Here is a 25,995-nt window from a genome sequence, read left to right as displayed (position 1 = left end):
CTGCATTTCCTTTTTGGTGGCCTTGAATGTCACCACACAGCTTCAATGTGTATTTCTCTGACAGCTCCTTGTTTGAATCCTTCAAATTAGATTTCCTCCCATAACTGGCAAAACGATCCTTGCCCCACCTGGAATTTGCTCTTCAAATCTCTCCAAATTGGCACTAACTCCTTTTCTTTTAACAACTTACACAGTTAATGATAGGGCCCTGGAGAGTGTTGTTGAGCAGAGAAGCTTAGAGGTTCAGGTACCTAGTTTCTTGAATGTTTGGCACAAGTGTAGGGATTGGGATATCATATTGCGGTTGTACAGGACATTGGTTTGGCCACTTTTAGAGTACTGCAGACAGTTCTGGTCACCCTGCTGTAGGAAGAATATTATTCAGTTGGAAAGGGTATAAAGATATTACCAGGATTGAAGGGTTTAAGTTAGAAGGAGATGCTGAATCTGCTGGGCCTATTTTTCCTGAAGTTTAGGAGATTGAAGGGTGTCCTTATAGAGGCCTATAAAATCATGAAGAGCTTGGACAGAGTGAATAGTGAAGATATTTTCTCTAGCGTAGGGCAGTCCAAACTAGAGAGCTTAAGTTTAAGGTGAGAGAGGAAAGATTTAAAAGGGACCTGAGGGTCAACATTTTCACACAGAGGGTGAGGCATATATGGAACAAACTGCTAGAGGAAGTGCTAAATGCTACATATTGGAAGTGCTACATATAAAAGACTTTTGGACAGTTACATGAATTGGACAGGTTTTGCGGGAGATGGGGCAAACACAGGCAAATGGGACTAGTTTAGTTTCGGAAACCTGGTTGGCATGGATGTGTTGGACCAAAGAATCTTTTTCCATGCTTAAAATCTGTCTGTTTGGCCATGCTGTGGTCATCTAATATTTGCTACATTGATTCACCATCTATTTTCTTTTTATTTAATCTCTGAAGTCTCTGTGAACTACCTTTTGGGCTTTTTCTAGATACATATTACTGATTTGAAATTAAAAATATGAGGAGACAAAGTTGGGGTAAAGAAGAAACACACTGAATTGAGTGATGTAAATATAAGTCATAACATTCACTCCTTTCCTGAGGCACTGTGTCGGCAATGTGTACCATTTACAGAATAGGCTGAGAAGTGGCAGATGGAATTTAATTCCGATAAATGTGAGGTGCTGCATTTTGGGAAAGCAAATCTTAGCAGGACTTGCACACAATGGTAAGGTCCTAGGGAGTGTTGCTGAACAAAGAGACCTTGGAGTGCAGGTTCATAGCTCCTTGAAAGTGGAGTCACAGGTAGATAGGATAGTGAAGGCGGCATTTGTTATGCTTTCTTTTATTGTTCAGAGTATTGAGTACAGGAGTTGGGAGGACATGTTGCGGCTGTACAGGGCATTGGTTAGGCCACTGTTGGAATATTGCGTGCAATTCTGGTCTCCTTCCTATTGGAAAGATATTGTGAAACTTGAAAGGGTTCAAAAAAGATTTACAAGGATGTTGCCAGGGTTGGAGGATCTGAACTACAGGGAGAGGCTGAACAGGCTGGGGCTGTTTTCCCTGGAGCATCGGAGGCTGAGGGGTGACCTTATAGAGGTTTATAAAATTATGAGGGGCATGGATAGGGTAAATAGGCAAGGTCTTTTCCCTGGGGTCGGGGAGTCCAGAACTAGATGGCACAGGTTTAGGGTGAGAGGGGAAAGATATAAAAGAGACCTAAGGGGCAACTTTTTCACGCAGAGGGTGGTATGTGTATGGAATGAGCTGCCAGAGGATGTGGTGGAGGCTGGGACAATTGTAACATTTAAGAGGCATTTGGATGGGTATATGAATAGGAAGGGTTTGGAGGGATATGGGTGGGTGCTGGCAGGTGGGACTAGATTGGGTTGGGATATCTGGTCGGCATGGACAGGATGGACCGAAGGGTCTGTTTCCATGCTGTACACCTCTATGACTGTAAGATGTAGTACAGTAACTCATCCTGACTTCTCTGACAGCACATTCCAAACCAATTTCCTCTCACACCTGGAAGCACAGAGCAGGAGATGTGTGGGAGCACCAGCACTTTCAATTACCCCCAAGCCACAGATCATTCTGAATTGGAACTATGTTATTGTTTCTTCTTCATCTCAGCCCAAATACTGGAACTCCCTAATAGCACTGTGGCAGCCTCTACATCTGATGGATTGTAACAGTCCAGGATCAGGGCACATCTCCACCTTCTCTGGAGAAGTGGGATTGGGCGATATAAACTGCTCTTGCCAGTGACACCCACATCCTATGAATAAGTAAAAGAGCAATTTTGATGAGACAAAGCAGCTGCTGAATAGGCATTTGACAATATTATTCTGTATAAAATGGTGCATTGTTTGGGTTTAATGACAAATTATTCTGTTCTTGAAAGAAAAGCCTTCCAAACCTTGGTGGCATTTTAAAAAAAAACTGTTTATATCATTGATTTCCATGCAGAGATTGCCACCTAAACGTCCTGAGCCACCTAGTAGTTGTTTTAACATGAAGGAAAGCCAAGTAGTTGAAGAAGAGGAGGAGGAAGAGGAGGAGGAAAAGGAAGAAGTGCCAAAGAACAAGTCTACTGGTTTGACCCAAGGGCAAGAGACAGAACAAGAGGCAGGCTTGTCTTACCCCACTGATTTAATGGAGAATCCCAGCCAGGATAACGGTGAGTTAAGACATGAATTGTTAACTTCTGGCAGCATGGACCAGCAAGAGGGAGCTCTCCAAGTGTCCTTTATTAATCTCACTTCAGGCGCTGCAGATGTGCTACAGGAGGCCATCATGCCTTTGTGTTAGAGAAAGAAAGATTGACTTGGCTACATTCTTGCTCCTGATGTGCCATCCCACTGAGTGGTCGTCAATTACAAACACCATAATGAGTGGCTTTGATGTTGTCAGTGCTTGAGTAGTTTCACGGTGCTCACCTTTGACATTTGCACATGATAAGGTTGGAGTTGCTGGTACCGTACCTCAGTAAAAATCACAGCATGAAGGAGAAAAATATCAAAGCTAGGAAAATCTGCAGCTCCACCTGTTCTCAAACTTTTTAATAAATAATCAAAATGCTCGAGGAATAATCCAGCATCCTTTCTCTTCACAATGTTTTTTTTGTGAAATACTACATGGAAAAAAATGGTGATTCTGTTGAAGTGATTGATTGCTTAATCATCCTAAATTAATTTAGCATCTCAATGATTTCAAACTCAATCCAACCAATTTCCCAAACACTGAAAAATACATTCAATCCTAATTTTTAAGTTTAAATCCGAATCATAGCTCGAATGGCAATGAGTATTTAACTCCAAGCTTACTTTCACAATCAGGATTCCCGCCCACCTTCCGAGGACCCCTTCGCCCACCTCCAACACACTGCATCCACCTGGACACTCCGTGCTGGCCTATTACCTGCCCTCGACCTCTTCATTTCCAACTGCCGCCGGGACATTAACCGCCTCAACCTGTCTACCCCCCTCTCCCACTCCAACCTCTCACCCTCACAACGCGCAGCCTTCCAATCCCTCTGCTCCAATCCCAACCTCACCATCAAGCCAGCGGATAAAGGGGGCGCAGTAGTAGTCTGGCGCACTGACCTCTACACCGCTGAAGCCAAACGCCAACTTGAGGACACCTCTTCCCACCTCCCCCTCGACCGTGACCCCACCCCCCCATCACCAAACCGTCATCTCCCAGACCATACAGAACCTCATCACCTCAGGAGATCTCCCACCCACAGCTTCCAACCTCAGTCCGGGAACCCCGCACTGCCCGGTTCTACCTCCTTCCCAAGATCCACAAGCCGACCTATTGTCTCAGCATGCTCCTGCCCCACTGAACTCATCTCTACTTATCTTGACACAGTCCTATCCCCCTAGTCCAGGTACTCCCCACATACGTTCGAGACACCACCCACGCCCTCCACCTCCTCCAAGACGTCCGTTTCCCCGGCTCCCAATGCCTCATCTTCACCATGGATATCCAATCCCTCTACACCTCCATGCGCCATGACCAGGGCCTCCAAGCCTTCCATTTTTTCTTCTCCAGACGTCCCCAACAGTACCCTTCCACCGACACTCTCATTCGTTTGGCCGAACTGGTCCTCACCCTTAAACCTTTCTCCTTCGAATCCTCCCACTTCCCCCAGACCAAAGGGGTAGCCATGTGCACACATATGGGCCCCAGCTATGCCTGTCTCTTTGTTGGCTACGTAGAACAGTTGATCTTCTGTAATTACACCGGCACCACTCCCCACCTCTTCCTCCGCTACATTGATGACTGCATTGGCGCCACCTCATGCTCCCGCAAGGAGGTTGAGCAATTCATCAACTTCACCAACACATTCTACCCTGACCTTAAATTTACCTGGATCATCTCTGACACCTCCCTCCCCTTCCTGGACCTCTCCATCTCCATTAATGACGACCGATTTGACACTGACATTTTTTACAAACCCGCCAACTCCCACAGCTACCTGGATTACACCTCTTCCCACCCTACCTCTTGCAAAAATGCCATCCCGTATTCCCAATTCCTCCGCCTCTGCCGTATCTGCTCCCAAGAGGACCACTTCCACCACAGAACACACCAGATGGCCTCCTTCTTTAGAGACCGCAATTTCTCTTCCAACGTGGTTAAAGATGCCCTCCAATGCATCTCGTCCACATCCCGCACCTCCACCCTCAGACCCCACCCCTCCAATCGTAACAAGGACAGAACGACCCTGGTGCTCACCTTCCACCCTACCAACCTTTGTATAAACCAAATCATCCACCGACGTTTCTGCCATCTCCAAAAAGACCCCACCACCAGGGATATATTTCCCTCCCCACCCCTTTCCACTTTCCGCAAAGACCGTTCCCTCCGTGACTACCTGGTCAGATCCACGCCCCCCTACAACCCACCCTCCCATCCTGGCTCCTTCCCTTGCCATCGCAAGAACTGTAAAACCTGCGCCCACACCACCTCCCTCACCTCTGTCCAAGGCCCTAAAGGAGCCTTCCACATTCATCAATGTTTTACCTGCACATCCACTAATATCATTTATTGTATCCATTGCTCCGTCTCCTCTACATTGGGGAGACTGAGCACCTCCTAGCAGAGCGTTTTAGGGAACATCTCCAGGACACCCGCACCAATCGACCACACCGCCCCGTGGCCCAACATTTCAACTCCCCCTCCCACACTGCCTGGGCCTCCTTCACCGTCTTCTGTGTCTCCAGACGCCTGGAGGAAGAACGCCTCATCTTCCGTCTCGGAACACTTCAACCCCTGGGCATCAATGTGGACTTCAACAGTTTCCTCATTTCCATTTCCCTCACCTCCCCCTAATTCCAAACTTTCTTCTCAGCACTGTCCCCATGACTTGTCTTACCTGGCTATCATCTTTTCCGCCTATCCATTCCACCCTCTCGTCCCTGACCAATCACCTTCATCCTCTCCCCCACTCACCTATTGTACTCTATGCTACTTTCTCCCCACCCCCACCCTCCTCTAGCTTATCTCTCCACACTTCAGGCTCTCTGCCTTTATTCCTGATGAAGGGCTTTTGCCCGAAACATCAATTTCGCTGCACCTTGGATGCTGCCTGAACTGCTGTGCTCTTCCAGCACCACTAATTCAGAGTCAGATCTGAAGACCGCACTGGTGCAACATACAGGGATTAATTTTATAGTCTTTATCTGTAAAATGTATTTGTTGTCCACTCACTCCATTTTGCTGGAGAAAGAATGATCCTGAGTTATCAGTAAGTAGAATCTTGTGCTATATTTTGGGCCCCCTTTTCCCCCCTTCTTTCTCATTGACCTAATGTGGTGTCAGTATTCACTTGACATTTTTAAAGTGCACTTGTTGACCAGACTTTGTCTCAACCTTTCTCATCATTTCTTTAGATTATGCTTTAATTTCCTGATATGCTTACTGATAATGCAATCATAATTTCCCCCATCAACCATGACCTGAACTAGAATGATAAAGTAGCCATAGTCTTACAGGACTGCTCTTTCATGAGTGAGAGCTGACAGGTGGTGGTGAGGGTCATCACTTTTCAGGCAAGGGGAGAAGTTGAGAAGAAGAGTCCTTCATGATAACCTCAGCCAGTCTGGGAACTGAACCCACTGTTGGCATCATTCTGCATTGCCAACCAACCGTCCAGCCAACTGAGCTATCAGACCCTCACCAATGTGGTAACCCACTTCTGATATCATTTTCTAAGATTTGAGTCTGGGAGTTACGGATTGTTCAAAGGATTGCATTCATAACAAAATACACTAAATTTGCTTAAGAAGTTGAGCCTGTGCGTCAGATGTAGACAGAAAAGACACATGACCCATGACAGGAGAGCACAGTTTGCCAGTCCCAGAAGATGAGCAGATGGATGAAGCCATTTTCTACACCTGGAGGTGGTGGGTTCGTTGTTCTTCATTTGTATTCTCTGTCACTCCATGCTAACCGGGTGCTTCCATTCTTCTTGCATTTGAAGAAGACTGAACTCTCCCTCTTCCTGACATTTGTTTTTAAACCTTCTTTCTAGGGGTTGCCAACCTATCCCATGTCCATCACTTGTTTAACCACATCTGGCTAAGGTGAGAAGGATTGCTGCCCCAGGTGTACATCACTTTGTACATCCCTCAGCTTATTTCATTTGTTAACTCCTGTCAGACACTTATCACACAAAAGGAAGGCATCATTCTATAGATTCAGAAATATTACCATGGAAGCCTGGAACAGGAAATCTCGACATGATACCCCTATTATCCTTGGCTAATCTTGTAGAAACGTATAAAATTATGAAGAGAATCGATAACATAGAAATAGATAGGATGTTTCCACTCATTGGTGAGACTAGGACAAGAGGGCATGCACTCAAGAGTAGAGGAAGTAGTTTAGAACTGAACTGAGAAGGAACTTCTTCACCCAGAAGTTGGTGCTACTTCAGTACTCACTTTTTAAGCTCAGGTGGTTAATTTTTTGAAAAATAAAGGAATTAAGGGATATTGTGAAAATGCAGGTAAATGGAGCTGAGTCCACGAAAAGTTTAGCCGTGATCTTATTGAGTGTCGGAGCAGGCTCGAAGGGCCGAACCGCATACTCCTGCTCCTAGTTCCTATGTTATGTTCTTTCTGTGTACAGGGCATATCTGGCCATTTGCCACATTGTTGGATAGATGCCAGTGTTGTAACTGTACTGGAACAGCCTAGTTAGGGGACCGGCAGTTTCTGGAGCACAGGTCTTCAGTACTATTGCTGGAATGTTGTCAGGGCCAATATTTTTTGCAGTATCCAGTGTCTCCAACTGTTCCTTGATATCACGTGGAGTGAATCAAATTGGCTAAAGACTGGTGTCTAGAATGGTTAGGGCTTCTGGAGGAGGCTGAGATGGATCATCCACTCATCACCTCTAGCTGAACAAATGCTCATCCGCTCCCATCTGCTTGCTTTTTTCTTTTATTCAAAGTCTTTTATGGCGGGTTAGTCGGTTGCACCAGCACAGCAGCAAGAGCGGGCCATACGCAGAATGGTGGCAGCCTCGGCTCCTCCAGTAATCGGAGGTGATGGCAGCGGCAGACCTTTCAAGATAGTGATACTAGCAAGGTGACATCTTGGAGAAAACCAGCAGGAGCAGGACTTCAGGCAAGGTGGCAGCAGCCTGGCGTGACAGTGGAGCTGGTTGCAGTACGTCGAGGGTGGGGACTAATGGGTGGTAGCATGGTATCCCCGGAGCAGGGACTCCTAGTTTTCGATGAGGCGGCAGCTGCTGGTTATCAGCGAGACAGCAGTAGCAGCTGAGCTGGGGCCTCCTGGTTGCAGGGTGAGTGTGCTTTCAGCACGGGACCCAGCGTTGACAACAGTGTGCTGGGCCCAATGGCAAAGAGATGTACCTACAGAGTGGCAACTCTTACATTGGTGAGTCAGACAAAGGAGGCAGCGAGGCATGGAGGTGCAAGTGCCTTTGGTGAGCCAGCTCATGGCAGAGACGGAGAAACAACGATATACTTTTTCCCAGGTATGTCTTTTATTCTTGGACTGTTTACAATGGTGCCACATTGTGACAACTGTTGAAGGTTTTCACTGTATTTTACTGTATTATTTACTGTAAAGTGCATGTGACAGATCAGTCAATTCAATTTAATTATTCATAAAGCTCAGTTTGAACTTTCACCTTCTTCTATGTTACATTGGAAAGTATTAGGTCCCAGATTTTTAAAAAAATGTATCATGCTGACAGCTTGCACTTCCTGGTGTACTGTCTCGACCTTCAGTGGTACTTGCATGTTAACAATTGCCATTGGAAATTGTCATACAGACATTTCCTTTTTTAAACTTATGCTATTGCATGTCTCTGGAGTAGATGAGACTTGGCCCAGTCCAGAGTTAGAGACACTACCACTCTGCCACATTTTTTATTTTGGCATGTCAGCTGTCACAGTCTAATGACCAGTTTTGACCACAAGATGGCACTTAGAGCAAGTTTCTGAAGTAGTGTCAAAAATAGAAATTGCTGGAAAAGCTCATCAGGTCTGGCAGCATCTGTGGAGAGAAATCAGAGTTGACGTTTCGGGACAAGTGACCCTCAGAACTTTCTGAAGTGGCTGACTGTCCCTCAACTACTTAAATGCTGAGAAGTTCCGCATATTACAGTAATCTGAGTGAATTACTTTACTGTTATGAAGTTACTCTGTGTAATGAGTTTGTTTTTTTTTCACTCCTTTTGAAGTGCCTTAAAGGTGCTGTATAAATAAATGCCAGCAGGAGTTTTTGAGAGTGAAAGTTCTGTTCTATACCAATGAGTTGAGCTTGTCAAATGGAATATTTGCACCACTTGGCTATGTTGTAGCTAGCTCGTTCCTATTAGTAATTGTGTATCACCTTAACCCCAATTCTTTTGGATCAGCCCAGTTGCTCCATCACTTGTTTCGTTTTATTCTTGGTGGCACACAATTTTCTTGGCATGACCTCAATCATCATTCCTTCTTGCTTGGCTGTCTTCACCCTCCACACCCGTTGTTTTTCAGTTGTTCAGGTTTGAAAGAATGTGTTCTGCTTCAAGGAGCCTGACCTCAATTACAATCCACTTGTTTCCAGCAGTGTAAAAGGGGACAGGACTGGTTCTAGTTTATCTTTTGGTAATGCACTCCTCCTGAAATGTGTGCAAATCGCCCCAAACATGAATAAATGTTGTGCAAGTAGTTCAGAAAAGTTGGCAACTCGGAAGTGACCCTGGTTACCATCCTCTGTCATGAAAGCAAGCGGCTACACTAGCTTATATCTTGAGCCTTAGGCAGGCACAGTTCTTCATTAGCATTGGAGCAGAATACAAAAACGGGAGTATGACATTTAGCTCTTCAGTCTGTTCTGCCACTCAGTTAGATCATTACTGTTCATCTTCCTGCTTCAGTTCCATATTCCTTTAAAACTTTACCTGTATGTAGAAACAAAACTTGTGATTGTGTACTCAGCAGCTCGATTCACACCAAGTTCATTGCGTGCTTGTAGAAGATTATTTGTGTATGTAGTGATGGGACATTGAGAATTCTTTATTTAATAGAGATGTGGATTCAAGTTAACTTTACACATTACATTAAAATCCTTCACTATTGAAGGTTTGGGCTTTTTCTTTTTTGTTTGACAAAGATACATGAGAAACCAGATCATGCTTCCTCAACCCCAGCTCTACTTATGGACACTCCACTGGTGCAGGCACACCCCATTCGCTGTGCTCACCCAACCCTCTCAGCAGACACAGCAACTCGTCTCCAGCTCAAATCAGTTCAGCGTTCCTTTCCCTCTTCTACCACCGGACCTGACCCCTCGACTTGGTCAGGCAAACCCCAGGCTAACAAATGCAGATTGAAGTTATGTTTTCTTCCTGCAGCTGCTTACTGTTCCTGCTGTGCTCAGTAAACCCTCAAATTTCTAGCATCTTCAGAGCCCCTCACATCAGCATCAACACTTCTGAGCACTTAGTGGTTTGATGCAGTTCCACGCGACAGTTCTGAATTATTTTTGTTTTAACTCTTGTCTGCACAGTTGTTGACAAAATTTGTGCTGTTTAATGGATTTCATTGGGAAAGAGGGTAAAACATGGAGATTGATCTGAGAAAATGGGGAAAATAAAACACAGTTTCTAAATTTCCACTTTCCAACTGAAAAAAGGTTTTGACTGAATGTCCAGTGTTCTGATGGAATCGAAGTACAGCCGAGCTGGAAATCTGAAATGAAAACAATGCTGGACAAACTCAGCAGGTTTGGTAGCATTTGTGAGGAGAGAAACTGAGTTAATGTTTCAAATCTTCTGAAATTCCAGTATTTCTACTTCATGTGTTGCAACACACGTCTTACTTACTGAAGGCCATCAACAGTGTTAAAATAACTAACAGAGCAAAACTACTGTAACTTCTTTCTGAATGACTTAGTCTCATTTTTTCTATTCAGTACTGTCTTGGAGGCACAGCATTTCACAGTAGTAGTCAGATGGCCTGTTGCCATTAGCAAATGATAGTGTAAGTGCAATGGGATGTCCAAAGGAGGGCAATTCTGAGAATCGAGGACTGATGGAGGCTATTTATCCCATTATGCCATGCTGTCACTCCGAAAGAGTTATCCAATCAATCCCATGCTTGTGATCTTTCCCTGTAGTCTTATAAGTAATGTATCCAGGATCAGCATAACACCTAATAAAAATGTTTTCTTCATTTTTCCATGCCCTTTGGTTTGTTACCTTAAAATAAGACCTGTGATTAGAAACAGTTTCTACCAGTTTCCCCTCCCAACTTCCGTTTTAGTATGAAGCTCTAATTTTAAATCTCTCCACAATTTTCTCCACCATCTGTGCTATCAGCTTTGGAACATGGATTCTTAGTCTCTCAGAAACAAATATTTCGAGGTTTCTCTACTCCATTGATTGCTTTGGCATTGCTTGGAACGAACATTAGTTTGGTATATTGATGCCATAATTTGCCTATTATTAAATTAAACTGGTACGTTTACCAGGTTTCCAGTATAATATAATTATGCAATACAATATGCCTTTAAACTGTTGAGGAGAAAATGCCCAATGATACTTCTCAATGTGATCCTTTCCTACTCAAGGACTCCTCCTAGCATCCTGGTCAACATCCTTCAGCAGAATAGCAAGACCGCATAGTTGCTGTACATCTCATCTGTTGAAAGTGGAATTATACCACACATTGATTGGCGGCAAGGTGGCACAGTGGTTAGCACTGCTGCCTCATAGCGCCAGAGACCCGGGTTCAATTCCCAACTCAGGCAACTGACTGTGTGGAGTTTGCACATTCTCCCCGTGTCTGCGTGGGTTTCCTCTGGGTACTCCGGTTTCCTCCCATAGACACAAAGATGTGCAGGTCAGGTGAATTGGCCATGCTAAATTGCCCCTAGTGTTAGATAAGGGGTAAATGTAGGGGTATGTGTGGGTTGCACTTTGGCAGGTCGGTGTGGACTTGTTGGGCCAGAGGGCCTGTTTCCACACTGTAAGTAATCTAATCTAATCTAATCTAATCACAAATGAACTATCCCATAACAGCAGTGACAAACTTAAAAAGTAATTCATTAATTGTTAAATGAAGGTGTCTTTAGGTGCTTTATTCAAATGGAAATTCTAGCCATCTTTCCCAAATTCATGAAGTGACTGAAGAGATCAGTTCAAGCTATGTGTGAAAGTAGCTGAAGTGGTTACAGAGCAATTTGTAGTGATAAATATACCGAGTGACAGCATTGATTAAACAATGCAAGACGTACCTTACTTCACACTAATAGGAAGATTTCACACCAGCCTTGCAAACAAGAAACATTCAGAAGGAACAATTAGATTTTGAACCTACTGTCTGCATGGGTTTTTGTATGGCTCTGATAGTCCCGTTGCATTGATTGGATTTGTATTTCCATCCCAAGCTGTTTGAATTAAATTTTCATATTGATAACTTCTTGCATTTTGAATTTTAATTCTGTTCAAAGTTGAGCATGGTGCTATGGAGCTGAGTTCAGGCACTCTGCCACAAGCTTGGAAAATGGGACCGTTGTCACTAGGGAATCCTGAGGCACCCAACAGCTAACAGAATGGATTCTGTCCCGTCTTCTAGGCATTGTGTGATTTCTGAATCAGGAATCTCCCTGCTTCAATCTGCAGTTTGAGCTCATCGCACCAGAACACCAGCAATGGCGCAGCTCTTCCCTGAGGCTGTTGCATATACCAGATTGATGCTCTGTAATTGCGAAGCCAACAAAGCAAATGGTGTTCTTAAGAGTTTCTGTCTCACTGAATCCACTTCATGCTCTAACAACATGCTCTAAAAGCTCTGCTAACTTTTTGATGACTGGAAAAAGTTTCATCACATCATTTGATAGCTGATGCAATCCACAACATTCTAAAATCATCAAAAACATTCCAAATAGAACAAGCCATTGCGTTTTTTTAAAAAAAAGTCAATTTGCCCTAATTTCTAATGTTAGTGGTGCTTTTGAAAAGAATACAGGATCCAGATTGACATTGTTGCCAAAAACTTATCTGTTTTCCCTTGGGCCATATCTGCCTTTGTGCCAAGTTATGTTAAATATGTGTGTATGCATAATTTACAAGCTAATGGATGAAAACATTACCTCCTACACCTACGGTCATGGAGGCAGGAAGAGAAGAAATGTAAAGAGAAGTTTAGAACATATCCCTCAGTCAGATTTCCCTCTCCCCCTCAGTATCCTCTGCTCCAAGGAAAACAAACCCAGCCTGTCCAGTTTCATCCCAGGCAACATCTTGATGAATCTCCTCTGCATCCTCTCCAGTGCAACCATGTCATTACGATAGTGTAGCGACACAAATTGCATGTAATATTCTATCTGTGGCCTAACTAATGCTTTGTAAAGGTGCAACAAGACTTCCTTGCTCCAATATTCTATGCCCCAACTAATGATGACAAGCATCACCAATGCCACCTTCACCACCTTTTTTTTTTACCTGTTCTGACACCTTCCGAGATCTATGGACTCATACGTCAGAGTCACTTTGTTACTCTCTAGGAATCCATCATTCATTGTGTAAATCCTTCCATTAATTGACCTCCAAAAACACATTGCTTCGCACTAACCACGATTAAATTCCATTGCTCTGCCCAAATTACCAACTGATCAATGTCAGACCGGAGCCTGAGACCATCTCCTTACTATCAACAACACCACCAATTTTTTGTGCCATCTGCAGACTTATTAATTATACCATATACATTCACTTCCAAATCTTTAACATACATAATAAACAGCAAGTGTCCCCTCACCAACTCCTGTAGTACACCACTGATCACAGGCTTCCAAACACAAAATAATCTTCGTACCTTTGATATGATATGGTTAACAAGATTAACACTTTCCTGTCCCAAAGAGAATTCCCATACTAAATACCATTCATTCTAAATGCAAACTGATCAGTGCAAAGACTAAGCTCTCCAGTTTTGTAATGTTAAATTCAAGTGTAAGCTTTATCCTCAATTATTCATGTTTTCATTCTTCTCAACATGTCAGCCCAGCACATTGTCCATCGTTGGCCTGTAAAATCTTAAATTGCTGACAAACATAAGTTTCAACCTAGATTTCATTTGCAGCATGAGTAACTGGTTTGAGGCTTTAAAAAATTTACGAAAAATACAAATGAAAGTTCTGTAAATCGAAGAAATCGGAATGGAAATCAAAAAAACTTGCACAGCCAGTTTGTCAGCCTTCAAATGAAAGGACAGGTGACAGTTTGAGGTAAAAGCTCTGTCAAACAATCGAGTTATTAGCCTTTCTCTTTTGATGTGATACCTTTTTCTGGAACTACTTGGCTTTCTGCTTGGAAATCTTAAGCCTTGGAAGGAGTATGGTGCAGATTCTCTAGCTTTGATCATTGCATTATGACGTATGGTAAAATAAAACAAAGAACTAAAGATCTGAAAAAAACAGAAAATATAGGAGAGATGAAACCAGTCTGACAGCATCTGTGGAGAGAAAGCAGAGCTAATAATTTCAAGTCCAGTGACACTTCTTCAGAACTTTCAGTTCAAAGAATTAACTCTGCTTTCTCTCAACTGATGCTGTAAGGCTTTGTGTTTCTCCGGCAATTTCTGGGTTTTTTTGCCTGCACTTGGGTTGTGTTCCTTTAAATATAGAGGATTGAGAGGTGATCTGGTGGAGCAGTTTAAAATGCAAGAGTGAAGTGGTGTCAGAAACGGTTTCACATTGTGAGAGAATTGAGAACGAGGAGTCATGAATTACAGTTAGAGCTAGATATTCAAGAGTGAAATGAGGAAGCACTTTTTCATGTTCAGGATAGAGTGGAATAGCCTAAGAACAAAAAACAATGCAGGACAGTTTTTTGAAGAAGTAACAAAAAAGATTGATGAGGGCAGAGCAGTAGATGTGATCTATATGGACTTCAGTAAGGCGTTCGTCAAGGTTCTCCATGGGAGACTGATTAGCAAGATTAGATCTCATGGAATACAGGGAGAACTAGCCATTTTGATACAGAACTGGCTCAAAGGTAGAACACAGAGGGTGGTGGTGGAGGGTTGTTTTTCCAGACTGAAGGTCTGTGATCAGTGGAGTGCCACAAGAATTGGTGCTGGGCCCTCTACTTTTTGTCATTTATATAAATGATTTGGATGCGAGCTTAAGAGGTACAGTTAGTAAGTTTGCAGATGACACCAAAATTGGAGGTATAGTGGAAAGCGAAGAGGATTACCTCCGATTACAACGGGATCTGGACCAGATGGCCCAATGGGCTAAGAAGTGGCAGATGGAGTTTAATTCAGATTAATGTGAGGTGCTGCATTTTGGGAAAGCAAATCTTAGCAGGACTTATACACTTAATGGTAAGGTCCCTATGGAGTGTTGCTGAACAAAGAGACCTTGGAGTGCAGGTTCATAGCTCCTTGAAAGTGGAGTTACAGATAGATAGGTTAGTGAAGAAGGCGTTTGGTATGCTTTCCTTTATTGGTCAGAGTATTGAGTACAGGAGTAGGGAGGTCATGTTGCGGCTGTACAGGACATTGGTTAGGTCACTGTTGGAATATCGCGTGCAATTCTAGTCTCCTTCCTATCGGAAAGATGTTGTGAAACTTGAAAGGGTTCAGGAAAGATTTATAAGGATGTTGCCGGGGTTGGTGGATAGGGACAGACTAAACAGGCTGGGGCTGTTTTCCCTGGAGCGTCGGAGGCTGAGGGGTGACCTTATAGAGGTTTACAAAATTATGAGGGGTATGAATAGGATAAATAGATAAAAGTCTTTTCCCTGGGCACAGGGAATCCAGAACTAGAGGGCACAGGTTTAGGGTGAGAGGGGAAAGATATAAAAGAGACCTCAAGGGCAACTTTCTCACGCAGAGGGTGGTACGTGTATTGAATGAGATGCCAGAGGAAGTGGTGGAGGCTGGTACAATTGCAACATTTAAGAGGCATTTGGATGGGTATATGAATAGGAAGGGTTTGGAGGGATATGGGCTGGGTGCTGGCAGGTGGGTCTAGATTGGGTTGAGATATCTGGTCGGCATGGACGGGTTGGACCGAAGGGTCTGTTTCCATGCTGTACATCTCTATGACTCTATGACAGGAATGCACTATCTTGGCCCAGGCTATTGACACTCGCAAAGCAGATCACTTGATATTGGGGGATTTAGAACTGCATCAGGTAAGTTGGATTGATGTACAGATCAGTCTTGTATAAAATGGAGTGATTCACACTTTGATAGCATTTGCTAAAGGATGCTGAGTTTTTTTTTAAAACATGCACTGACAACAAATTTAAGATTGTAACTCAGGCTATGATAGGCCTGTGCATGATGGAAGCTACATATTAATACACAGGCCCTGTTCTTTGCTGGCAGAACATGTTATACGCTCCTTAGAGCAGGTGTGATTTTAATCTGGGCATGCTGGCTCAGAGATAGGACACCACCACTGTGCTACAATAGCCTTCCAGCATCTATACAGGAGTATTTTCTAATCAACCCACTCAGAGATGTTATCACGCAACAATAGAGCCGGTCGGACTTGAGCTAGGGCCTCCTGGCTCAGATATGAGAGCACCACAAGTGTCCTCCAGCACGAACACAGTTTGTGCTTATTTCAACTTAAAATAAATGACAGATATTCTCTGGTTCATTTTTCCAGGCAATGCTTTAACCAATCGGTGTTGTCCTGCCTGGTTTAAATTTAACTGTCAGTCATCATCCAACTGGTCCATTCTCCATGGCAACACCAATCAGAGTATACTTGCTGACTAAACAGCTCTGTTTTCTCATACAGTATAAAAATGTTTTTCCCTTCACATTAGTATTTCTTGGGAATTGTCCTGTTGAGTTCACAATGAAAAGCTTGAACAAATACTAAGCTAGTTAAATTAACATCAGCATTCAACTGTCTAGTAATCTTTTGAATTTGGCCATTCAAATTTGTGTTTGATGTTAGTAGCAAACAGATAGTTACTGTTCTACTGAATTCTGCTTAGGATGATGAACCTGCTGTCAGTTACTATTTGAAATGGGTTCACTGCCAGTTATCATCCAACTATCTTAATCTATCTCCAAGTTCCTGAAAAACTAAACTTTCACTGGACATCCTCTGTATCTCCAAAGCTTCCCATTTCACCTCTGTACCATTGCTTGGCTCTGCCCTTCCACTACCTATCTCCTGTTGAAACTCTTATATATGTCTTTGTTAGATTTGGATACATATCCAGTGCTCTCCTATAATTACCCATGTATGCCTTTGTTTGCACCCTTTATAACTTTCATTTATTCAAAAATCCATATTCTAACTCATTATCCAGTCCCATTCACCCATCAGCCCTGTGTTTGCCAGACTACATTTATTTCCAGTATATCAACACCTTATAATTCTGTTCAAGTCTCTCCACAGCAGCGCCCCTATTTATCTGTAGCCTCTGTACAACCCAATCCTTTCTGCAAACTCTGTTTCTCCAGTTCTGGCCTTCTCTGCATCTCTAATTACCTTCATCCTGTCACTGGAGACTATGGAAACATGGCAGTAACATCTGAATGTCTCTGCCTCTCTCTGTTCTTTTTAAAAATCTCCTTAAGAACAACCTATTTCCTTAGGTGGCATGGTGTCACATTTTATCATGTGTAATACCTTGATAAGTATGCGGTTCTAATGTTTATACGAATGGAAGCAGTTGTCAAATAAGCTGACCAAAAAATATAATCCATCAAGATGATATCCTTAGTTCATACTCACTCCCATCGTACTTAAAATGTAGAAGTTTGGAGTAGTGTCAAAATAAAGCATGAAAATAGCTAGTGAGGGCTTTGAAAAAAGCCTCCCCATATGCTTTTGTACTTTCCTGCATAAGAACAAAGCAATGGTTCCTTGTCTTGCATACTAGCAGTTTGTTAGTCAAACTTGCAATGGAAGTTTGAGAGGTTCACCAGGAGTGATGTCTTTCCAAGCACCAGACACTGTCTAATTCATGCATAATGACTAAATCATTATTTTTGCTGAACTTTAGCATTTTTTTGTTAAGCTTTCGAGGTCTGCAAACTTAAAAGATGTTAGTACGTCTTAAGGAGCCAGTGTCAGCATCAGAGATTCCTCAGTTAGTTAATTGCAAATTGAAGTTTCTTTTGCCTCAGTATGTATCTCCATTGCCCCCTCACAGGGACTGCATTACAGCAGCCAAATGATTATTTGCTTCCAAAATCACTCATACTTGAGCTCTCTGGAAGTGTGATTGTAACTTTAATTTTTTTTATATACAGTCCCACTTCCACAAGGGCTTACAGGTATGTGGCCCAAACACTTTGAAGCCAACAGAGAGAAGAGTCTTCCTCTCATCAACTGAGACTGGATTTACACTTATACCAGGGTGTAATTCCTATTTAGTAAAAAATGAGGTCTGCAGATGCTGGAGATCACAGCTGCAAATGTGTTGCTGGTCAAAGCACAGCAGGTTAGGCAGCATCTCAGGAATAGAGAATTCGACGTTTCGAGCATAAGCCCTTCATCAGGAATAAGAGAGAGAGAGCCTTTTAGCAGAGAAGTTTGAGGCCATTGTTGCTGCTATATTGATTAGACAGTCAGGACTTACAGCACTGAGCAGGGTTCCTGCATTAGCTCAGTGAACAGTCCTGTGTACTCCCATTCCAGTTCCTTACCTCTTTCTTCTGTTCTTGTATATTTTTCGTTTTTACATACTCAAGTTGATTTTCAAGTTAAGTTGAGGGACGGAAAGGACCATAAATATGTGATAATCACTATGTCCAAAAGGGAATTTAGTAAAACAAAGCTTTATTTTACATTCTTTACCTTCAGAATGGTCTCAGTGAGCTCTCCAATTCAGCAGCTTCTTTGAAGCACTCAGCTCCTTTTATTGGCCTGCTGAGGTTAATAGAAAACTCTGTCAGGGACACCGAATTATAGCCTGTGGAAAAATCTTCTGTTTGGTTAAAAAAGTATACATAGTTTTGTCAAAATATTGATTTCCTTGTGTTGTAAAGCTCCATTGAAGGAAATTAAATTGTAGCTCAAAGTATTGTGTTTCCATGTACTCTTTTGAACTATTGTATCCAACTTCATTCATTTGTAAATAACATCTAGAAGCATGTTTTTACCATGAGTATGTTTGTGGTAACCAAGCACTTAAGGAGACACAGGTTTTAGCAATAGTTTAGGGAAGTCCTTGGGCTCAAGTAGTCAGCCCTGTTTGGATCAACCACATTTTCCTCAGCATATTCTATCTCCAGAAATACATCATGCTAAGATGTGACCTCCATCCGCTGTCCACTTGATGGCCCTCATTGGTGACTTAATCTTACAGGATTCTTGGCTTTGAGAATAAAATGTCACTTCCCACTGCTCCACTTGCAAATGTTGAATGCTTATCTTTCATATTTGATCCCCTTGCTTTACTTAACAATTCTGTATTAGATGAGATTAGGTTGTTTCTTCACCAACAGCTGGAGTTCAAATCTGAGTTATTAACGCAACACAAGCAACTATCCTGCGCCACTATCCATGAAATGTACTGTATGATCCATGGAAATTCTTCATCGGAACCTAGCTGATTTCTCACCTGACTAAGCCAGTCGAAGGATGGACCTTCCGAGTGATATTAGATAATTTCACGCAAGACCATTCAGATATTGATTTTGCAATTCATTTGAAATGTCTTTCAGTGGGATTAACTACTGTGCAGTTTCAATAACAACAACCGAATAAGTCTGGCGCACAAACGTCTGACACAGAACATACTGATCTGTTTTGCTTTACTCCCTTGAATAGAAACCTCACTGTCGGTTCAGGTCTCCAATCAAGAAGGAGATGAGGATGGTGCAGTTCCTTCAACAGAAGACAGTGATGATTGCATTAACTCTCCATCAAACGACTTGATGCCAGGTATAGTCAACTTAAACACATCACCACTTAGTTTTGTACATATTGAATAAAAGTCATGAAACAGTCAAGTTTGTATAAAACTGATTGTTGAAATGATGTTCAGTTTCACGTAAAGCTTTGTTTGATTGAAGTAAAATATCTATACCACAGTAATTTCTTTTACTGACTAGGGTTAAATGCTGCTTAGGACTTCCTTGTCTTCAGTTAACCAGTCTGGTGATATGCAGGCTTTAACCCAGCAAATGTCTTTTTACAAAGCTCGTCCATCCCCAGTAAGCTGACCATGTGGACAAAGTCAAGAAGTGGACTTGGCAATTGAGAAGGATTCACTTCAGCCAAAGGACTATCAGACTTGAGAATGTTTCATAAAAAAAACACATTTTAAGTTTCAAAAATTCAATGCAAATGGATGGGGTCTTTTCCCCAGAGGTTGGTTGATAGAGGTATGGAGTCGTAGAGTACCGAAAAGGCCTTTCGGCCCATAATTTTGTTTAGGAATCATGTGTTTACCTGGACCATATGAAGAACATAGAAAAATACAGCGCAGTACAGGCCCTTCGGCCCTCGATGTTGCGCCGATCCAAGCCCACCTAACCTACACTAGCCCACTTTGCTCCATTTGCCTATCCAATGCTCATTTAATTGCCCATAAAGAGGGAGAGTCCACCACTGTTACTGGCAGGGCATTCCATGAACTCACGACTCGATGAGTAAAGAATCTATCCCTAACATCAGTCCTATACTTACCACCCCTTAATTTAAAGCTATGCCCCCTCATAATATCTGACTCCATACGTGGAAAAAGGTTCTCATGGTCAATCCTATCTAAACCCCTAATCATCTTGTACACCTCTATCAAGTCATCCCTAAATTTTCTTTTTTCCAATGAAAACAGCCCCAAGTGCCTCAGCCTTTCCTCATACGATCTTCCTACCATACAAGGCTACATCCTGGTAAACTTCCTCTGCACCCGTTCCAGTGTCCCCACATCCTTCCTATAGTATAGCGACCAAAACTGCACACAATACTCCAGATGCAGCCGCACCAGAGTCCTATACACCTGCAACATGATTTCCAGATTAAAACTAGTTCCCATTGAGTTAGTTTTTAATTGCTTTCCACAGAGTTCACTGATCATCAGACAAGCAGTTGATGGGATCCTATAGTTATCGTTGACAGCTATATTTAGGCTTGTGGGAAATCGGGTTGATTTGCTACCTAGCAACCTCTTCCTGAAACTGTGGATGAATTTCCAGCGAGAATGGAATCATTAATCTGTGATGCCCAATGTGGTTAAGTTGGCCATATGTACTCTCCAGAGATATTTGCACAAGTGTAAGCAAGAACAGGGAGAGTAATGCACCCAGTGCCAATTGCAACATATTTAGTTCATGCCTTCATAGACAGAAAATAGGAGAGAAAATGATCACGAGAAAGAAGCCACTCAAAATGGTTTGACACCGACCTTTAGCACGCTTGCCTAAGAAGCGTAGCCTAGAAGAAACCACAATCCGTTCTGCATCACTAGGTTAATTAATCTCAGCCAGAGACCTATGATGACACATGTCAATCCTTGCTAGGAAAAGGACAACCAGCAGGATTTCCATTTTTAATTGCTGCCTGCAATGCTGCTGAGCTTTGTACTTAGGCTTTTGATGAGGAGACAATTAAGCTTGGATGTGACATGCAGCCTTGGCTGAAGAGCTTGCTGACACTGTCGAAACAAGATGCCAGGGATCTCACAGTAAAGTTGGTGCCCAAAGGAGATAGGAAAACTACAGGAGGGAGTGTAACTATATTTCTAATGTTTTGGAGATACAGAAATGTGCTATTGTACTTACAGATGATTGCTCAAGGTTAGAATTTTGTTTTGTTTTCTGCATCCTGTGCACAGTGGTCTTCTGAGATTATCAAGCTAGTCCCAACTGGTAGTCCGCCTACAGAGCATATAAAAAGGATGGCACCTCAGTAACAGATGGATTTAAATGTAATAAATGTGGGGTGAAGGAACAACACAAGGGAATACTCAATAAATGGCAAGGCATTACAGAGTTCTGAAGAGCAGAGGGATCATGGGATGCCTGCCCACAGATCCCTGAAGATCGCAGCACAGGTTAATAGGTTAGTTAAGAAGGCATACAGGACACTAGCTTAGTCATGGCATAGATTGTAAGAGCAGGCAGGTCATGTTGCAGAGCTTTGGTTAGGCCACAGATGGTGTACTATGTACAGTTCTTGTCCCCACACTATGGGAAGAATGTGATTGCACTGGAGGGGTACAGAGCACAATCACCAGGATGTTGCCTGTGATGGAGGATTTTAGCTATGAAAGGAGGCTAAATAAGCTTAGGTGGTGTTCTTTGGAACAGAGAAGGTTGAGGGGACATCTGATAGAGGTGTGTACAATTGAGGGACAAGGACAGAGTAAATACAAAGCAACTGTTCCTCTTAGTCAGAGGTTTAACAGCAAGGGGTCATAAAGTGAAAGGCAAGAGGTTTACAGGGGATTTGTGGGAATCTGGAATGCACTGTTTAGGTGGGTAGTTGATGAGGAAAACTCTCAACCTTTAAAGAAATATTTGGATGAACACCTGAGATGTCATAACATTCCAGACTGTGGAACTCGGCAAACTCTCTTCGGGAGGGTTTAAATTCGATTGGCAGGGGTGGGAACCGGAGCTATAGATCAGATGATGGAGTAGGTAGTAAACAATGAGATGCAGCGTGCAAAGAGTGTGTGAAGGGGAATAGGCACTTGATAGGGCAAAGATGCAGTCAGTGTGAGGGGTTGAAGTGTGTCTATTTTAATGCAAGAACTGTCAGGAATAAGCGTGATTAACTTAGAGCATGGATCAGTATTTGGAACTATGATGTTGTGGCCATTACGGAGACTTGAATATCACAGAGGCAGGAATGGTTGTTGGATGTTCCAGGGTTTAGATGTTTCAGAAGGAATGGGAGTGAGGTAAAAGAGGTAGAGGAGTGGCATTGCTAATCAGGCCTCGTATCACCGCTGCGTAAAGAGAGGTTGTCGCGGAGGGTTTGATTACAGAGTCCCAATGGGGAGGGAAGTCAGAAACGAGAAAGGAGCAGTCACTTTATTGGGAGTTTTCTACAGACCCCCAATAGGAACAAAGACATGAAGAAGCAGATTGGGAGGTTGATTTTGGAGAAGTGCAGAAGTTACAGGGTTGTTGTCATGGGTGACTTTAACTTCTCTAATATGGATTGGAACCTCCTTAGTTCAAATAATTCGGTTGGAGCAGTTTTTGTCAGGTGTGTCCAGAAAGGTTTCCTGACTCAGTACGTAGATAGGCCGAATAGAAGGGAGGCCATTTTGAAGTTGGTGCTTGGCAACCAAACAGGCCAGGTGTCAGATTTCTTGGTGGGAGAGCATTTTGTTGATAATGATCACAACACTTTGACCTTTACTTTACTCATAGAGAGGGATAGGAGCAGACAGTATGGGAAAGTATTTAATTGGGGGAGGGGGAAATTACAATGCTATTAAGCAGGAATTAGGGCACCTAAATTGGGAACAGATGTTCTCAGGGAAATTCACAACAGAAATGTGGAGGTTGTTCAGAAGCACCTGCTGATAGTGCTGGACGGGTTTGTCCCACTGAGGCAAGGAATGGATGGTAGGTTGAAAGAACCTTGGGTGACAGGGGATGTGGAACATCTAGTCAAGAGGAGTAGTTTACTTAAGGTTGAAGAGGCAAGGATCACACAGGGTTCTGGATGGTTACAGATAACCAGGAAGGAACTGAAGAATGGACTTGGGAGAGCTAGAAGGGGGCCTGAAAAAGCTTTAACGGGTAGGATTAAGGAAAGTCTCAAGGCATTCTATACTTACATGAGGAACACGAGGATGGCCAGGCTGAGGGTAGGGCCGATCAGGGATAGTGGAGGGAACTTGCGCCTGGAGTCGGAGGAGGTAGGGGAGGACCTTAATAAATACTTTGCTTCAGTATTTGTTCCTGAAAGGGTACTTGACGCTTCTGAGGACAGTGTGAAACAGACTGATTTGCTTGAACAGGTTGATGTTGAAAAGGAGGATGTGCTGAAAACTTTGAAAATCATAAGCATAGATAAATCCTCTGAGCTAGATGGGACATACCCTAGTTGCTACAGGAAGCGAGGGAAGAGATTGCTACACCTTTGGTGGTGATCTTTGCATCCTCACTGTCCACTGGAGTCATGCCAGATGACTGGATGGTAGTAAATGTTATTCCCTTGTTCAAGAAAGGGAACAGGGATAATCCTGGGAATTACAGACCAGTCAGTCTAATTTCTGTGGTGGGTAAAGTTATTGGAGAGGATTCTGAGAGACAGGGTTTATGATTCATTGAAAAACCATAGTTTGATGAGAAATAGCCAGCATGGCTTTGTGAGGGCAGGTCATACCTCACAAGCCTTATTGAATTCTTTGAGGATGTGACAAAACACATTGATGAAGGTAGACAGTGGATATGGTGTACATGGATTTTAGCAAGGCATTTGATAAGATTCCCCATGGTAGGCTCATTCAGAAAGTAAGGGGGTATGAGAAACAGGGAAATCTGGCTGTCTGGATAGAGAATTGGCTGACCCATAGACGACAGAGGGTGGCGGTGGATGGAAAGTATTCAGCCTGGAGCTTGGTGACTGCAGGGATTGGTTCTGAGACCTCTGCTATTTGTGATTTTTATTCATGGCTTGGATGGGGAAGTGGAAAGGTGGGTGAGTAAGTTTGTTGATGACACAAAGGTTGGTGGAGGGCTGTTGTAGGTTGCAACAGTACATTGACACGATGCAGAACTGAACTGATAAGTGGCAGATGGATAAAAAATGAGGTCTGCAGATGCTGGAGATCACAGCTGAAAATGTGTTGCTGGTTAAAGCACAGCAGGTTAGGCAGCATCCAAGGAATAGGAAATTCAACGTTTCGGGCATAAGCATTTCATCAGGTCATTCCTGATGAAGGGCTTATGCCTGAAACGTCGAATTTCCTATTCCTTGGATGCTGCCTAACCTGCTGTGCTTTAACCAGCAACACAGTGGCAGATGGAGTTCAACTTGGAGGAGTGTGAAGGGATTCACGTCATAAGGTCGAATTTGAATGCAGTGTGCAGGGTTAAAGGCAGGATTCTTGGCAGTGTGGAGGAACAGAGGAGTCTTGGGGTCTACCTCCATTGATCCAATAAAGTTGCCACCCAAATTGATAGGGTTGTTAAGAAGGCATTTAGTGTGCTAGCTTTCATTAGTGGGGAATTGAGTTTAAGAGCCGAGCTGCAGCTCTATAGAGCCCTTGTTAGACCACACTTGGAATATTGTGTTCAGTTCTAGTCGCCTCATTATAGGGAGAATATGGAAGCATTCGAGAGGGTGCAGAGGAGATTTCCCAGGGTGCTGCCTGGACTGGAGGACATGTCTTATGAAGAGAGGGTGAGAGAGCTAGGGCTTTTATCATTGGAGAGAAGAAGAATGATTGATTGGTGACTTGATAGAGGTGTACAAGATGATGAGAGGCATAGAGAGAGTGAATAGCCAGAGATTGTTTCCCTTGGCAAAGATAGCAAACACAAGAGGGCATAATTTTAAGGTGATTGGAGGAAGGTTTAGGGGAGATGTCAGAGGTAGGTTCTTTAAACAGAGTGGTGGGTGTGTGGAATGCACTGCCCGCAACGGTAGTAGAGCCAGATACATTAGAGACATTTCAGCAACTCTTGGACAGGCACATGGAAGATAGTACAGTGAAGGGTATGTAGGTTAGTCTGATCTTAGAGTAGGATAAAAGGCCAACACAACATTGACAGCCGAATGGCCTGTACTGTGCTGTACTGTTTTATGTTCTAATAGTGTAACTAATAGTATATGTTTGGCTTTACAGACTCTTCTGTACTGCCAAATTCTACAATTCAGTAGCTCTAAGAGGAAATGCTGGTTTTTTTTCAGAATAAGACAATTGGGATTGAATTCACTGCATATGATGTCAGTAACAAATATATTACTAAGTTTGATAACACCTAACCTGACTGTTTAACATGCTAACATGCCGATAACTAACATAACCATTTTGGCCTATAAATGTTCTGCCTCCCGGTCCTTTTACAACAGGTTTTCACTAAGATTTTCTGATTGTGACCCCACTTCAAGGCTTGAAAATTGCCACACCTTGATTTTGGTGGGGAATCTGGACATTGTTGGTTAGCCTGGCATTTGTCACCCATCCAGTTGTCCTTGGACATCTGAAATCATCTGGAAAGCCAGTTTAAGAGTCAGCCACATTGCTGTGGGTTTGGAATCGCATGTAGGCCAGACAAGGTAAAGGTGGCAGATCTCCTTCCCATAAGGCCGTTGGTGAAGCAGATGGGTCATTTCTACAATCGACAATAATTGTATTGTCGCCATTAGACCAGCATTTCTTTTAAATTCTAGGTTTTTATCGAATTCAGATGTCACCATCTGCTATGGTGGGATTTAAACCATTGTCTCCAGACCATTTAACTTGGGGTCTTGATATTACCGCTACACAACCATCTCCCCTTAGAGCCTTGGAGCTCAGGACTTCAAAATACCAGTTTATAACCCTACTTGGTGTTCCAACTCCATATGGAAGTCATGTTC

General features: G+C 43.0%; 1 protein-coding gene across 1 annotated transcript in view; it reads left to right on the top strand.

Moving 5' to 3' along the window:
• slc4a1ap (solute carrier family 4 member 1 adaptor protein) overlaps positions 1–25,995 on the top strand; it is a 149,723-nt gene that overhangs the window by 105,388 nt on the left and 18,340 nt on the right. Inside the window, exons 11-12 of the mRNA XM_060849116.1 lie at positions 2,456–2,666; positions 19,273–19,386. Coding sequence (XP_060705099.1) covers positions 2,456–2,666; positions 19,273–19,386 — 325 coding nt within the window. The remainder of the gene's footprint in view (positions 1–2,455; positions 2,667–19,272; positions 19,387–25,995) is intronic.

The sequence above is a fragment of the Hemiscyllium ocellatum genome, chromosome 3 (genome assembly GCF_020745735.1).
Source record: "Hemiscyllium ocellatum isolate sHemOce1 chromosome 3, sHemOce1.pat.X.cur, whole genome shotgun sequence".
Lineage (NCBI taxonomy): Eukaryota > Metazoa > Chordata > Chondrichthyes > Orectolobiformes > Hemiscylliidae > Hemiscyllium > Hemiscyllium ocellatum.
The sequence above is the reverse complement of the archived record's forward strand: the minus strand, read 5'-3'. Positions and strand labels throughout refer to the sequence as shown.